Source organism: Nerophis ophidion, linkage group LG02, assembly GCF_033978795.1.
Source record: "Nerophis ophidion isolate RoL-2023_Sa linkage group LG02, RoL_Noph_v1.0, whole genome shotgun sequence".
In the NCBI taxonomy this organism is placed as follows: Eukaryota; Metazoa; Chordata; class Actinopteri; order Syngnathiformes; family Syngnathidae; genus Nerophis; species Nerophis ophidion.
Genome location: NC_084612.1, coordinates 37,019,839 through 37,036,179, shown reverse-complemented (window position 1 = coordinate 37,036,179; position 16,341 = coordinate 37,019,839). Strand labels below are relative to the sequence as shown.

Genomic DNA, 16,341 nt, shown 5'->3' with positions numbered 1-16,341 from the left:
ACCCCCCAAATTGTAAATAATGTTAATTATTCAATGTATATACTCTGATGATTAAGTTGTATGATGACTGTATTATGCTGATAGTATATATTTGTACCATGAATTGATTAATGTTGACCCCGACTTAGGGATTCACGGTGGCAGAGGGGTTAGTGCGTCTGCCTCACAATACGAAGGTCCTGCAGTCCTGGGTTCAAATCCAGGCTCGGGATCTTTCTGTGTGGAGTTTGCATGTTCTCCCCGTGAATGCGTGGGTTCCCTCCGGGTACTCCGGCTTCCTCCCACTTCCAAAGACATGCACCTGGGGATAGGTTGATTGGCAACACTAAATTGGCCCTAGTGTGTGAATGTGAGTGTGAATGTTGTCTGTCTATCTGTGTTGGCCCTGCGATGAGGTGGCGACTTGTCCAGGGTGTACCCCGCCTTCCGCCCGATTGTAGCTGAGATAGGCGCCAGCGCCCCCCGCGACCCCAAAAGGGAATAAGCGGTAGAAAATGGATGGATGGATGGACCCCGACTTAAACAAGTTGAAAAACCTATTTGGGTGTTACCATTTAGTGGTCAATTGTATGGAATATGTACTGTACTGTGCAATCTACTCATAAAAGTATCAATCAATCAAAATCTGTGTTGGCCCTGCAATGATGTGGTGACTTGTTTAGGGCGCACCCTGCCTTCCGCCCGAGTGCAGCCAGGATAGTCTCAATCAAAAAAGGGTTAAAGATGTAGTTCGACGAAGAGCCCCTGTCTTTGCTGTAATGGCTAATGAGTCTTTCAACAGTAAACGCAAGTACTGCCATGGTTCAAAAACAAAAAGTATGTTTGCCCTTGCAATCAAGAGGTCATGATTGTGTGAATGTCTTACAGAAAATAACATACAAAACAGAATGAATACTGCAGATGTTTTTAAGTGATTGTGTCATTCTTATGACCCGCCAGAAACTGGTGGAGCTGAGTGAGAGGCACAACAAATGGAAACAAGGGCAACTTCCTTTCCCAGCACAGATACACGGTGCAGAGGGTAAAAGAAGGGAAGAGGATTGCCTTTCCTCACAGCTGCATGCTGCGTCCATCTTGATAGATTGATTGATTGATTGAAACTTTTATTAGTAGATTGCACAGTACAGTACATATTCCGTACAATTGACCACTAAATGGTAACACCCGAATAAGTTGTTCAACTTGTTTAAGTCGGGGTCCAGGTTAATCAATTCATGGTAAATCTTAATAAAAAATAAAATAAAATAAGTTCAGCACTTCTGGCACACACAAACACAAACACAAGACAAGACAACAAATCACACACAAGTGTATTCACAGCAAATCATAAATAGACCACAGCAAGTGGGCAGAAGAAGCAGCCAATACTTGTAAAAAAAAACCGCATGTACAACTTGAGTACTATAGAACGAGGACCTCGGTCATAAAGCAAAACTATTGCTTTTATCCAACCAACCAGCTGTTGGTGAAATAAATCCCCCTACTTTAGATTGACACCCAACAAGTACAACGCAGACAGGATGTGACTCATTTTGAATTCATGAAGTTTCAGTTGACTTAAATAAATTAGCCCAGTAGTTATATGAGTGAAAGGAAGAGTATACTCGGCATTCAGCGGGTTAATGAGGAAAAAGGAAAGTGTCCCCACTTTCGCCTGTTAGCATTGCGGCTAACACGAAGCTAGTCGCCAAGCTACTGTATTAGCATCAACAACATCATGTCACAGTAAGCAGCCTAGCCACAAAGCTCCTCCGACGCACTTACCGGATTTTTCCTGATCATATCCCACGACGATAAAGTAGTCAGCCAATCTAGCCATGTCTGCCACTTTTCCCGAACTGTCCCAACACTATTCAGCATTTTTCCTTCTTCCAGAGCACAGCCATTTTTGACAGAAGGGCCGTCAGTGCGCATGCGTGCAAATCGACCTAAACCATACATGGGCGTAGGCCCCCTTTACGAATGTAAAACATACACTTTGGCACTTAATGTCATCAACATACATACTGTGCATCTTTGCTCACAACATTTGTATTTTTATTATTTAGTCATTTTACAAGAAATGTTAAAATATTTTGATGAGTTTCTGTCTAACTTCAACCTGCAACTTCAACTTCAACCCTTTACGAATACCCTCCTCCATTCACATCCCATTTCCCCGGATTATAAATAACCTAATGTAAATAATCAAATATACTTCTAATGTATATACTTGTTCTTATGCTATCTGAACTCACTATGTTCTCTGGTCACTGTACATATCCTACTATCCTGTTTCAATGTCCATTTCTCTGTTGATGACTGAAGTACTGATATCAACCAAAGCTCCTCATCCCACCCCCCAGATTGTAAATAATGTAAATAATTCAATGTATATACTATGATGATTAACCTGTGTGATGACTGTATCATGCTGATAGTATATACAAACCCCTTTTCCATATGTTTTGGGAAATTGTGTTGGATGTAAATATAAACGGAATACTATGATTTGCAAATAATTTTCAAACCATATTCAGTTGAATATGCTACAAAGACAACATATTTGATGTTCAAACTGATAAACCTTTTTTTTTTTGCAAATAATCACTAACTTTAGAATTTGATGCCAGCAACACGTGACAAAGAAGTTGGGAAAGGTGGCAATAAATGATAAAGTTGAGAAATACTCATCAAACACTTATTTGGAACATCCTACAGGTGTGCAGGCTAATTGGGAACAGGCGCGTGCCATGATTGGGTATAAAAGCAGCTTCCATGAAATGCTAAGTAATTCACAAACAAGGATGGGGCGAGGGTCACCACTTTGTAAGCAAATTGTCGAACAGTTTTAGAACAACATTTCTTAACGAGTTATTGCAAGGAATTTAGGGATTTTACCAGCTACGGTCCGTAAAATCATCAAAAGGTTCAGAGAATCTGGAGAAATCACTGCACGTAAGCGATGATATTACGGACCTTTGATCCCTCAGGCGGTACTGCATCAAAAACCGACATCAGTGTGTGAAGGATATCACCAGATGTGCTCATAAAACCACTGTCAGGAACTACAGTTGGTTGCTACATCTGTAAGTGCAAGTTAAAACCCTGCTATGCAAAGCGAAACCCATTTATCAACAACACCAAGGAACGCCGCTGGCTTTTCTGGGTCCGAGCTCATCTAAAATGGACTGATGCATAGTAGAAAAGTATTGTGTGGTCTGACAAGTCAACATTTCAAATTGTATTTGGAAACTGTGGACTTGGTGTCCTCCAGAACAAAGAGTAAAATAACCATCCGGATTGTTATAGGTGCAAAGTTCAAAAGCCAGCATCTGTGATGGTATGGGGGTGTATTAGTGCCCAAAGCATGGGTAACTTACACATCTGTGAAGACACCATTAATGCTGAAAGGTCCTTACAGGTTTTGGAGCAACATATAATGTCATCCAAGCCACGTTATCATGGATGCCCCTGCTTATTTCAGCAAGACAATGCCAAGCCACGTGTTACAACGGCGTGGTTTTGTAGTAAAAGAATGCGGGTACTTTCCTGGCCCGCCTGCAGTCCAGACCTGTCTCCCATCGAAAATGTGTGGCGCATTATGAAGCGTAAAATACGACAGCGGAGACCCTTGACAGTTGAACGACTAAAGCTCTACATAAAACAAGAAAGGGAAAGAATTCCCCTTTCAAAGCTTCAAAAATTAGTTTCCTCAGTTCCCAAACGTTTATTGAGTGTTATTAAAAGAAAAGGTGATGTAACACAGTGGTGAACATGCCCTTTCCCAACTACTTTGGCACGTGTTGCAGCCATGAAATTCTAAGTGAATTATTATATGCAAAAAAAAAATAAAGTTTATGAGTTTGAACATCAAATATCTTGTCTTTGTTGTTCATTCAATTGAATATGGGTTGAAAATTATTTGCAAATCATTATATTCCGTTTATATTTACATCCAACACAATTTCCCAACTCATATGGAAACAGGGTTTGTGTTTATACCATGAATTGACCCCGACTTATACAAGTTGAAAAACCTATTCGGGTGTTACCATTTAGTGGTCAATTGTACGGAATATGTACTGAACTGTGCAATCTACTGATAAAAGTATCAATCAATCAAAATCTGTGATGGCCCTGCAATGATGTGGTGACTTGTTTAGGGCGCACCCTGCCTTCCGCCCCGAGTGCAGCCAGGATAGGATGGCACAAATGTCACTTTACATTGACATATTTATGTTCTTAAAAAAATACCTTTACTGATATTTTTCAATAGCATACATAATTTTTTAAAATTTATTCCACAACAGGTGGCACCAGATGTGGACAATGTATTCTAAAATATTGTACTCACGTAATCATATTGTTAATTTGTTGACATTGAAAGGAAAGGTTTTATAATATTCTACAGTTAAAGTAAAACATTTTTAAAAAGTACTTAAAGCCCTTTGAGACACTTGTATTTAAGAGCTATGTAAATAAACGTTGTTTGATTGATTGATTGATTGATTGATTGATTGATTGATTGATTGATTGATTGATTGATTGAGTACAAATTTCGTTTTGCGAGGGTTTTCTAATGTAAAAGTCTCAAACCGGGTGTTCTTTATCAATTCAACATCTGTATGATTTAAAGTGCAAAAATAAGACAGCCATCTTAATGTTACGGAATGTACCATCATGCTGGTTGTCCTGCCCATCACTCACCGTTGTTTTATTTTTTTCTTGTTTTTAATATGTTTTATTTATATTTGTTTCACCCAGAAACAGATTTGAAATAAAGAAAAGTACAAAAGTTGTAAAAGTACATGGACAAGTACAGATTTTACAACTGTAACATGAGTAAGTTGTTACTTTCTACATCTGGGTTGCACGCAGATATCATTAATTAAAAACCAGGGTGTGTCCAAATGTTTTCTAGGGAAGGCCGCATAATAAAAAATGTAATAATGCGAAGGGCCAGTTTGGTACATTTTGAACATTACAGATGCAAAAACAATTTCAATATACCATCAGAATAATATTTGAATAAAAAAAAACATTACCTTAGGTTGTCTTATAGGCAAAAAAGGAAATAGTTGTTTTGATTTTCAGAAGATGTCAAGGGCAAATAAAAAAACGAGCTGCGAGCCGAAAATGGCCCCCAGGCTGCATTTTGGATACCCCATATTGAGACATACAGTATGAATGTTATTGGAGGGCAACTATGGACATGGTCAGATGAAAGTGGTAAATGCATTATTTCAGATGCCTATGAAGACTCTTTCTGTAAAGTATTGTACAATGTTATAAAAAATAGGAAAGGAAATAAGAAGGATGAAGAAGTCAAAATGTGAGGATATACACATTAGGTACTTTCATGTACTCTGCATCAATACAAAAAACATGTGGAAAACACCTTAAATAACTCGCATTTGTCAACTCATTGTGATCATGTATCAACAGTAAAATGTGTGCCCTTGGGCTCCTCTTTTTCCTGACATACACACATTTCCTGCCACACGTACCTGGCCGTAAGAGGTGGGACACATTCTGTCAATCATCCTACTACTGCCAAAAGACCTCTTTATAAGGACTCAAACACGAAGCTACGACTTTGCTGTCGTGATTTCACAATTTCCATTGTTGTCTTCCTGTAAGTGGTTTACTTGAGTTAATTGTCATCACAAAAGCGCTTGCTCATTTACAACACATGTGTTTGGTATTTATGTGTTTTCTTGAGTTGAAATATCCAGTTGTAGATACAAAGCTCCAAATAGCTAATACTGTACTCACATGAATCTTTTTGTAAGATACTAAAACAAATAAGATGTGAATTATGGGATGTGGATGGAATGTGGAGTTTTAGACTTGAATTAAATTGAGAAAACATGTCACAAGTCACAACATGTTTTCCTCTTTCTTCTATTCTATTATCATAAAACAGAAAAAGAACATTAAAAGTGAAATTGTTTATTCTGTTGCTTTCTAAAAAAATAATTTCACCTTGAATATGGGAAATTTCATGTCTGGATCATTTCAAAGTATTTTATATCACTATGCACAAACTGTCCATTAAGTTATGATAAATAAATAAATGGGTTGTACTTGTACAGCGCTTTTCTACCTTCAAGGTACTCAAAGCACTGTTGACACTGCTTCCACATTTAACCATTCACACACACATTCACACACGGATGGAGGGAGCTGCCATGCAAGGCGCTAACCAGCACCCATCAGAAGCAAGGGTGAAGTGTCTTGCTCAAGGACACAACGGACGTGACGAGGTTGGTACTAGGTGGGGATTGAACAAGGGACCCTCAGGTTGCGCACGGCCACTGCGCCACGCCGTTAATTGTATTGTGTAGTAATTCCAAAAAATGTGTAATTCATAGTGTAGTTCTGGCAAAACACGGTCTTGATGTCTTTTCACACTATTATTTTTAGACTTTCTGTTGACAGCCTTTACTTAAGGGACGAATGCCCACAACGGGCCTGCAACACCCCAGCCTGTCAATCCTGTACACTTGATCATTTACAATGATCGATCACACTGGCACTGCTCTATTCCTGTGCTATAAAAATCTCAGTAAATCAATTACTTTTTTATCTCCTGACAAATTCCTCTACGGCCAAAAAAAAACAGGTAACTGTAACCAAATCTGCCGAATTATTTCACACATGTCTAGACCAAATTTGTTTTAATTGATTTACTGATCCCAAAGTTATTCTTAGATTAATTGTAAAATTCCACCTCATACATTAGTCCACACAGTAAAATAAATCAAGGCGTAAGGCAAGGAGAAATTATTTACCTTGCACAAACAAATACCTTAAGTATATTGGATTTACGGTCAGTTATGTTTACTATATTTAATGACTTAGCCAATGCTTTTCTCATATTCATCATGCAGTATTCTTACAGGTTGGCATGGAACTTCACTGTGTCAGGGAGTGGCTTGGAAAATGGATAATGGACAACATTCCTTAAATGTCATACATAATCAACCTGTTGAAATATGGCAAAAAAAATACATGCTTAATCCTTTATGGCATGGCTTTTCAACTGGCGGCCCGAGACCAAATCCGGCCGAGGAATAACACCAGACTGGCCCCTAAGGTCAGTTCCAAATTTGCGAGACGAACATTTTGCATCGACATCGTAAAAACAGTAGAGTGCTCGTGTTGTGTAGAGCCGTGGTTCTCAACCTTTTTTAAGTGATGTACCCCCTGTGAAATTTTTTTTAATTCAAGTACTCCCTAATCAGAGCAAAGCATTTTTGATTGAAAAAAAGAGATAAAGAAGTAAAATACAGCACTATGTCATCAGTTTCTGATTTATTAAATTGTATAACAGTGCAAAATATTGCTCATATGTAGTGGTCTTTCTTGAACTATTTGGAAAAAAGATATAAAAATAACTAAAAACTTCTTGAAAAATAAACAAGTGATTCGATTATAAATAAAGATTTCTACACATAGAAGTAATCATCAACTTAAAGTGCCCTCTTTGGGGATTGTGATAGAGATCCATCTGGATTCATGAACTTAATTAAATGGGTTGTACTTGTATAGCGCTTTTCTACCATCAAGGTACTCAAAGCGCTTTGACAGTACTTCCACATTTACCCATTCACACACACATTCACACACTGATGGAGGGAGCTGCCATGCAAGGCACTAACCAGCAGCCATCAGGAGCAAGGGTGAAGTGTCTTGCTCAGGACACAACGGACGTGATGAGGTTGGTACTAGGTGGGGATTGAACCACGGACCCTCGGGTTGCACACGGCCACTCTCCCACTGCGCCACGCAATTCTAAACAGTTCTTCACAAAAAAAGAAATCTTTAACATCAATATTTATGGAACATGTCCACAAAAAATCTTGCTGTCAACACTGAATATTGCATTGTTGCATTTCTTTTCACAGTTTATGAATTTACATTCAAATTTTGTTGAAGTATTATTCAATAAATATATTTATGAAGGATTTTTGAATTGTTGCTATTTTTAGAATATTTTATTAAAATCTCACGTACCCCTGGGCATACCTTCAAGTACCCCCAGGGGTGCGTGTACCCCCATTTGAGAACCACTGGTGTAGAGGGATGTGGACCTCTGTAAACACATTGGCAGATCCTTGAATTGAAGATGTAATTTTGTCAGCAAACATAACACTGGGGTCCAAACTTATAACCTACATAACTTAGGGGTTTATCGAGGCACCCCTTTAGGTCCTCCCACTTTTGGCAGTTACCTTTTCTTTTGGAATGGGGTTTTGTAACCAAGGTGTTGCTGTAGATTATTTATTTCAGATGCAGTCTGTTATTATTTGTTCAACTTATTCAGTTATACTAGTAGTGTTCCTCAATATTTCATGTTCGGTCCCCTTTTCTCATCATTTGGCATCAACTGATGGCCTTCGAGTTTTGTTCAAAAAACTTGTAAGAAACTCACATTTTTGATCCTTGAAAACAACAGAGTGCTTCTGTAACTCAGACAAAATAGATAGACCAAAATCAAATGACTACCGTAGAGGACGCTGGTTATCCGTAACATACAAAATAAGATTAACACTGAAGGGAGAATTCTGGCGCTCTGGTCCTTAGCTTTCTGGCAATGTGCCCTCCAATGCAGTGCAATTGAATATCTCTGCCTCAAGGGAGTGACATCAAACTTCAAATACCCAATCCATGCCAACACCTGTGGGATAAAAATTCTCATAGTCAACACAAACAGGCAAAATACATGTTGAAAAAGTTGTACTTAAATATATTAATAGAAAAGTGTATGGCATTTTAGAAAAAGTAATCAAAGTAAAACAGCTCTACAATGAGCTGCAATAGTTTTCTAGAGTTCCATTATAGAATATTTACGAATACTGGTGTATTTTTTTAATAAGTACATGCTTCATAAATGTTCACAAATGTTTTTTTTTCATGACTGGCTAGAGTGAAGGGTTGGTTGGGGGTGGGGGGGGGGGGTGGGGGGGGGGGGGAGTTGGAGAGGGTGAAGGATGAGAGTCAGTGAATGAGCCCCTCCCACCTCCTGTATAAAGGCTCCAAGTCTGGTGTGTAGGAGCTATTAGCAGAGTGACACAGCTGCCTTAGAGAACTACTGGCAATATTGCCAAAAACCTGTGGAGTACTCTTCTGGAACATTTACCTGACAAGAAGAGAGTTATCATCCAAGTGAATTACTAGAGAATATCAGGTATGCTTTGCTTTATTTTGTATGAGGATGTTACTGTGATTGACTGTGTTCGCTCAGCTGATGGCTTTATCCTTGCTATTTTTTTTTAGGTCAGGGCAACAGTGCATAGGCAAGGACAGGTTATCTGTCTGATTATATAAGCAGTTCAGCTCTTAATATGTGTAAGTGTCTTTGGTGGAAATGCCCTTATGGTGCAGCACATCTAAGAAAAGCCCTTAGGGTTTCAATCGCCTACAAAGCATGAACATCACAGGTTTAATTGCATTTTACTTTAACTGCTATTGACCTAGTCTATTTTGGTAGGTTCCATTGGTAGAGAGTGTCCTTCATGTTATTGGCCAGTGGCCCAAAGCGCGGTTGTAGGTTTACTTAACTGAGCAAAATGTGACCCTAAGCTTAACTTCTCAAATAAATGAATGATAAGCGCAAATAACTTGGCTTTTGGACTTTTGTGTAAGCAAAAGCCCTTTTCAAGCATACTGTAGCAAACACAGAAAGTGTAACATGAGTAGGGGATTGAAAAAGTTAAATTTTAATTGTATTATGAATAGCTAACTAAATGTTTTCTTGTTTCCACAGGACATAGAGAAAACATGAAACTGATCCTCCAGTCCTTCCTCTATTGCTGCGTGGCGGCCACAGTAGCGGACTGTGCAGAACTTGAAGTCGACCCTAAGTTAAAAAAAAGGTGAGTTCTTTTACATGTGCTCATAATACCTGGGGAGACGACAGTTGTCCAGTCTACTAAATTACCCAACTTAAGACTAATGGATTTTTCCCCTCCTTCAACTAGACTCAGCATATGGCTGGGGAACCGACTCAGACGGGATCTGGACAGTAGGACTGTAAACACTGAGAAATTTGTCAGGCAGGAGGACATCAGGGATACAATTCTGCCATATTCCAGGTATGTAGCATCAACTCAGACCATCATCTTGTCATCATCTAAAAGCAGAAATAAGCATCTTCTTTCCCTTTTGCAGCACTGACATCAACGTCCGAACCAAGAGGTCCAAAAATTCTGCCAACCAGTCGAGAAGACAAGGTTGTTCCCTTGGAACCTGCACGGTGCACGACCTGGCACACCGTTTGCATCAACTCAATAACAAACTAAAAATCGGCAGCGCCCCCGTGGACAAGATCAGCCCACAGGGTTACGGCAGGAGGCGCCGCTCCTTTCCAGATGGCGGAGTGACACTGAGGCTGGAGCAGGGCAGGCTCAGGCCCGTGTGGAGCACAACCAATTCACATGTCCATAAGCTAGAGGCTCTGCTCAGACAGACATGAACGAGAATTTACAAAAAAGAAGGCCTCGGAACAAAAGCTGCATGGGGGAGTCTTAAGAGTCAGGAAACCATTTGCTCTGTTCTGAAAATCTCTGGGCCTCAGATTTGCCAAGTACTCTCCAGCACATTTTCCCAGGCCTGGGGGATGAGTCGGAGCTGGACCGGCCGCACTGAGTTTCTCAAAGAGCTGAGCCTTGCTGCTCAGTGATGTGGAGCGAGCAACACAACTGCAAACACTGGAACGCACATTGTGGCACAACTACAAGGTGCTGCTCTCTTCTTGGCTGGGGGGCACCTACTGTATAGAGTGCTGATTTCTACCAAAGTGAGTGGACTAATCCTCTACTGTATAAGAGGGAACTCTCTTCCAACATTCATCAACTTCTTGGACACAATTCCTCCTTTAATTTAATAAGTGCCATCATGCAAGGATAAAAAAAAAAAAAACTGTGAGCGCTTTTCCATTTAGACTCAAGTGAATGATCAGGAGAATATCATGTGCACCACAATGCCAAACAAGGAGATGTACTTTTAAGTTTGTATGTATGTTTTGGGCACTGTATAAAGGAAAAGAAATGCCTTAAATTCCGCAGGATATGTGCCAGTCCTCAATGAATTGAATTATACTTGAACTTGTTATTTGTACAAAAACACGTGCAATCTATACTTGTTTTTTTTTATTGCAGATGTATGTATATAAGAATTATTTTATTTATATATTATGTGTTACATTTAAGTACTCATAGAACTATTTTTGTACAGAAATAAAGTATACGGGCATTGTATTTGTTATTATTCTATTACAGACTGTGGTAATAGGATATCGGTCTGTCATATGGGTCTATTATATATTTGTGAATGTGCTCTATTCTATTTGTGTTGAAGCAAAGATATTGTCATTTAATAAACATTTTGCAAAGAAATCGTTGACATTGTCCAGACTTCCTTTTGCTCCTGGCTGTCATAAATTCCAGCAAGTGGCACAGTCTATTGTCTGGAAAATAGCAAGACACACAGCACCTGGTCTCTGTTAAGTGATTACAGGGTCTCATTAGTTTCCCGTCCTCTTGCTACATTCCCCTGGTTATGACCCCCCTCTACCTCTTTTTTAAGAAAGGGCAGACAGGGTGCCACGCACATTCCTGCTTGATTCAACGCATATCTAAGCCCATTTTAGAGCTGCTGAGGCTCTCTATTCATTGGTAAAGAGATGACTAGAATGGAAGGATAATCATGCGCTGGTTTGAGTAATTGGACAAAACATTCCTGCAGGAGCATTATGCAAACTACAGCCAACCATTATTTCATATTTCAACAGCCAGAGGCAGGCCACAGAGCACCAAATGGCTGGAGACTGGATTAAATAATCAGTTCTTGCATTATTGTGAGAAAATTGTGGGCACTTTAAGTTTTGTAGAGATACCACTTTGCAAGGAATATTTGGAATATTAAGTCTGTCATAGGGACAAGCGGTAGAACATTTTCTGATGAATGGATAGTTAATGCGTGTGATTAATCACGAACAAATGCTGGAATTAATACACATAGATTAATCAGATAATGTATTTTGATCGCATACGCTCCTCTACCTTAACAACGGATGGTTAACAGAAATGCAGCACGGGTCGTTGTATGGTGAATGCATACGTAAGTGCAAAGATGAGTGAGAAGACTGTGTTGTGTGATCGCTGGCAAATTTCACTTCAAAATACAACCAAACGGGACTTTAGATAAAACTGTAACCAAGTTGTGAGTAAGTAAATTACATACATTAGAGTAAAACATTTTAAAATGTTTCTGTATGACGTTCCGACTATAAAATTGCATTGGTGTCCAAATACTGAGGTGTTTTTTTTAAGTCAAGTTAAACTATTCAAGTGAGTGATATCTTGTAATTAATTATGATTAATCCAAATTCAAAAATGTGATTGATCTGAATTAAAAAATGGACATGCATTTCAAGTAAAAATAAAAAAATGTTTGTACGACCTGCTGACAAAATAATTGTATTTGTGTCGAACTGGTCTTTTTAAAAGTTAATTTAAATTATGCATGCAAGTAACCTACTGCGATTAATCACAATTAATAAATGTTTTGAAGTGTGAATAATGTAATTTCAAAGCGAAATAGATTGACAGCCCTGATAACCCTTCCAATCATGTAAGAATGTGGTATAAAAAATAAAATAATTATTAAATGCTTTGAAATCAAATCAACAATATATCGAATAAATATTTAATTGATAATATATTGATTTCCAGACTGCCTTTTGCATTGGAGAAAAGGCGTTTAATGCACTCATTTTTTGTGGCCCTAAACACAGTTTAGTTTGTGGCCTAATATCAATCTTTGAAGCAGACCTATGATGAGTTTAATCTACATTAAAAACATACGCTTTGGTGTAAATTTTGCGAAATTTCGCAAAATCTTGCTTCATCGTCACTTTTATAACCTGTTTTTTGACTAAGATGTTAAATTTTGGAGGCATTCTCGGATTGCAAATGAAACCACGCACCACCCTCTCTAAAAGTATCATGGTTTATTTTTTACATATTGTACACTGTATGGATATCTATCTCAAAGTCGTCACAGTCAAAAATAAACTTCATCAACTTTGTATAGATTCGCCTGGTCCCAACATTAGGTACACACTCCCTGATGGATTCAGAAAGTGTATAAAAAAGCTGCTTTTAACACCATTTAAATCACTGTATGTCGGTGTTATGCACATTCCAAAATTAGATTATAATAATCATGTTAAATTGAACCTTCAAAGGCTTTGAATGTTGATAGTTGAAAATATAAACAGTATACATCTCATTTGACTTGAATGCGGTCAGAGCCTTTTAGATCATGTGCTCCATCTAGTGGTTGTCACTGTCAACAACAGCATGAAGTGCTTAAGCCCTGGCCTTTTGTCTGGTTAAGAGTTTGCAACCATGACATTAATTTTGTTTGTAAATGACAGATAAGCTGAGAACTTCAACCGTCCATCAGACCCACATGACTTGTGTATAGGTCACCTGTCTATCACAGCATTTAATTATTCAATTAGCCTACCAATACATTAACCTTACTAATATGTTGTTATGCTTTTAGAGGAAACTAAAGTAACAATGCAAACCCCACGCAGAACGGCCCCAATTTAACCCAGCAAGCTATGGTGCCGCCAGGGATTTGGGAGTATACAAAAGCCAATAATGCACGTTTAGACCTGTGCCGTGTGACCCAGTTACAACTACAATTATAAGTTCTTTATTGCCATCTAGTGAGAAAAAATAGGTACAACTTTGAAATGTGTAATTTTTTGGTATGGGTTATTTAATAGTTACAAATGTGATTTGATTGACTTCACATTATAAAAAAAATAAAAAATAAAATATATATATACATATATATATATATATATATATATATATATATATATATATATATATATATATATATATATATATATATATATATATATATATATATATATATGTTTTAGGAGTGAATAGTCAATTTTATTTTCCATCACAAGAGCTGCATACAAATAATTGCTTTTAGAAAGATAATCCTTTTTCACTGACATGGTATTCGAACCATAGTTTTATTGAAGGTATTTCTACTATTTTGGTACATAAAATATTAAAATATTAAAACACACTTCTACAAAAAAACTAAATAATATCAGCCAAAAACAATGTTATTGAAATGGAGCCTTCCTCGCAGTTTCAAAACTATGGAAATACTTAATTTGCAAGCACAGATTTTTAACTAGCAACTTAGAGGCAAACATGTTTGACACGTTGAAAATAAAAAACAATACATTCTGCACTAGTTAGACCAAATGTCCCCAAATGTCACTGAAAGTGACCTAGTAACTACGCTGTAATTATGTGAAGGAGTCACAGCTTTTTAAGCCAATGAGCTGATGACGTCACAGCATTGACAAACTGATCAGAGTATGTCAACATGTAAACGACAAAAGCCAATTTTCAGGAATTGTGCAGAGCGTCGTTTTATTTAGATTGCAATGTTAAAATGATTGTCCAATGCAGTAAGAAGAGGAGAGGGTAGGACAACTCCACAATGCTTTTGCCAACTCTGCTGTCCATTAAGGCGATACAGGCTCTGGACTCAAAGTCAGTCCTCTTAAAGCCAACTCTAAAAGTATACTGATAACCTAGGCTGATAGGATTAGCCTCATAATCTAAACACTGCCTGGCTAAATCAGGGACTGCAGTCGCTCTGCTGCTTATTACCTCAGCAGGAGGTCTGTGTCTTTATTCAGGTGTCGGATGCGTGCAACCATGACTAAACAAACACTACTGTGCAAAGTCACCGCTAGCTTCTCAATTCTCTTTTTCCCATTGGTCATTTTCCAACTCCTCTTGAAACAATGCACAATGAAGGGTGAACATTTGTCAAAACATTCACCCCGTGTTACCCGTGTTGCTGTTTTTATGACGAATACACCACCCGGTGGTACACTTATTAACCCCCAAAATTTGACCCCATATACTTGATTGACGTAATATTTCTCTCACAGGTCATTACGCTCTGCAAAAAACAGTAATTGTCTGTAACTTTGGGATATTTTGCCAAATCATCACACAAGTTGGTACACAGCTTTCTGGGACTGACAAGTCTGTACAATTCAACTCAGTGTGATCCTTTGAATGCCACGAGAATACAATGATATTGATGTATGTAGTATAAATGAGCATGTTCATATGTCTAACAATAAGATTTTGAGGATATATTTAATACATGTAGAGTATGGTAGCATGTCTTCCAGAGCATTTTCATCACGTGTCAAACTCAAGGCCAACGGGCCTGATCTTGGCCGCCACATCTTAATTATAAATAATGTGCGTCAATAAAGTACTTAATCTCTCTTACTAAATGTATTTTGTTCTTTAAATCTTGACAGATGGGTTAGGTCTCAAAGGTGTGGGGACTGCGGTCTGGTGGCCTGCCATTTCTGTGCAGAGACCTCGCTGAGTATGTAAGTAAGCCTGTAAGGTTTTTGATTAAAAAAAAAAATTACATTAAATTTATTATTTTTTTTAATGGTGGTGGTTTTGTTGATCAGTTGTCTTCACTTCCCGTTTGTGGCAGCGTGTGCATGTGGTGGTTGTCGGGGCTGGCGAACTTGTCAGCTTCGTTCTTGTTTGTTGTCGTGTTGATTGGCTGGCCGAGTGTCGGCCTGGGCCTACCCTCGCGCTTTGCCACGCCGTCCTTCACACCCAGTTTCGTGCCGTTGTCTGGGTGCGGACTTATCGGGGGGGTTGAGGTTGGGGGGTTTTCTGGATGTAGTGTTTGGCTGGTTCTTGCTGAATAGTGGGTTCTAGAGATGGATCACTGCCCTGCCAGCCTGTATATGGATTTAGACTTAGACTTAGAGACACTTTAATGATCCACAAGGGAAATTGTTCCATACAGTAGCTCAGTTACAAGGGATGAAAATGATAATGCACACAAAGGTGCAAAAAGAGGGCGAAAACAAAAGGTAAAAAGTAGACTAAAAATGTACCATTGTAGCAATATAAAATATAACGTATATGTGATGTTGACATGTGATACAAATACCAATTACCATTTACAAAATGTTTGTTTGTTTATAATTCGTAATTATTATTGTTATGCAGAAGTGTTCCATCAGGGCCTGCAAGGCCATCTCTGTTGGCCTACCATGACCAGAAATCATGATCATAATTAAAGATAAAAATCAGTTTTTATTTACTTTCCCTGAATATCCAAAAGTATTCATTTTGTCCATCCAACCATCCATCCATCCATCCATCTTCTTCCGCTTATCCGAGGTCGGGTCGCGGGGGCAGCAGCCTAAGTAGGGAAGCCCAGACTTTCCTCTCCCCAGCCACTTCGTCCAGC

The 16,341-nt window shown here is 38.5% G+C and overlaps 2 protein-coding genes across 3 annotated transcripts in view; one reads left to right on the top strand and one right to left on the bottom strand.

The window, feature by feature from the left end:
• The window catches only part of sbf2 (SET binding factor 2), a 269,232-nt gene extending 267,310 nt beyond the window's left edge, over window positions 1-1,922 (bottom strand). For both annotated transcript variants that reach the window (XM_061882963.1, XM_061882974.1), the window contains exon 1: window positions 1,765-1,922. In XM_061882963.1, the coding sequence (XP_061738947.1) occupies window positions 1,765-1,819 (55 nt within the window). In that variant the 5' untranslated portion in view covers window positions 1,820-1,922. The remainder of the gene's footprint in view (window positions 1-1,764) is intronic.
• A 7,128-nt stretch (window positions 1,923-9,050) lies between these two features.
• On the top strand, window positions 9,051-11,384 carry adma (adrenomedullin a). Its single transcript, XM_061922613.1, has 4 exons — window positions 9,051-9,175; window positions 9,755-9,863; window positions 9,969-10,082; window positions 10,159-11,384. Exons 2-4 carry the CDS (start codon window positions 9,769-9,771, stop codon window positions 10,460-10,462), a joined length of 513 nt encoding a protein of 170 aa, XP_061778597.1. The 5' UTR covers window positions 9,051-9,175; window positions 9,755-9,768; the 3' UTR covers window positions 10,463-11,384.
• The last annotated feature ends 4,957 nt before the right edge of the window (window positions 11,385-16,341 follow it).

Excerpts from the sequence above, each read along its gene's own strand:
- adma (XM_061922613.1), top strand. The coding sequence starts at position 9,769 with ATGAAACTGATCCTCCAGTCCTTCCTCTATTGCTGCGTGGCGGCCACA. Across the intron at positions 9,864-9,968 it reads GACCCTAAGTTAAAAAAAAG|ACTCAGCATATGGCTGGGGA; the intron begins GTGAGTTCTTTT and ends TCCTTCAACTAG. Across the intron at positions 10,083-10,158 it reads ACAATTCTGCCATATTCCAG|CACTGACATCAACGTCCGAA; the intron begins GTATGTAGCATC and ends TCCCTTTTGCAG.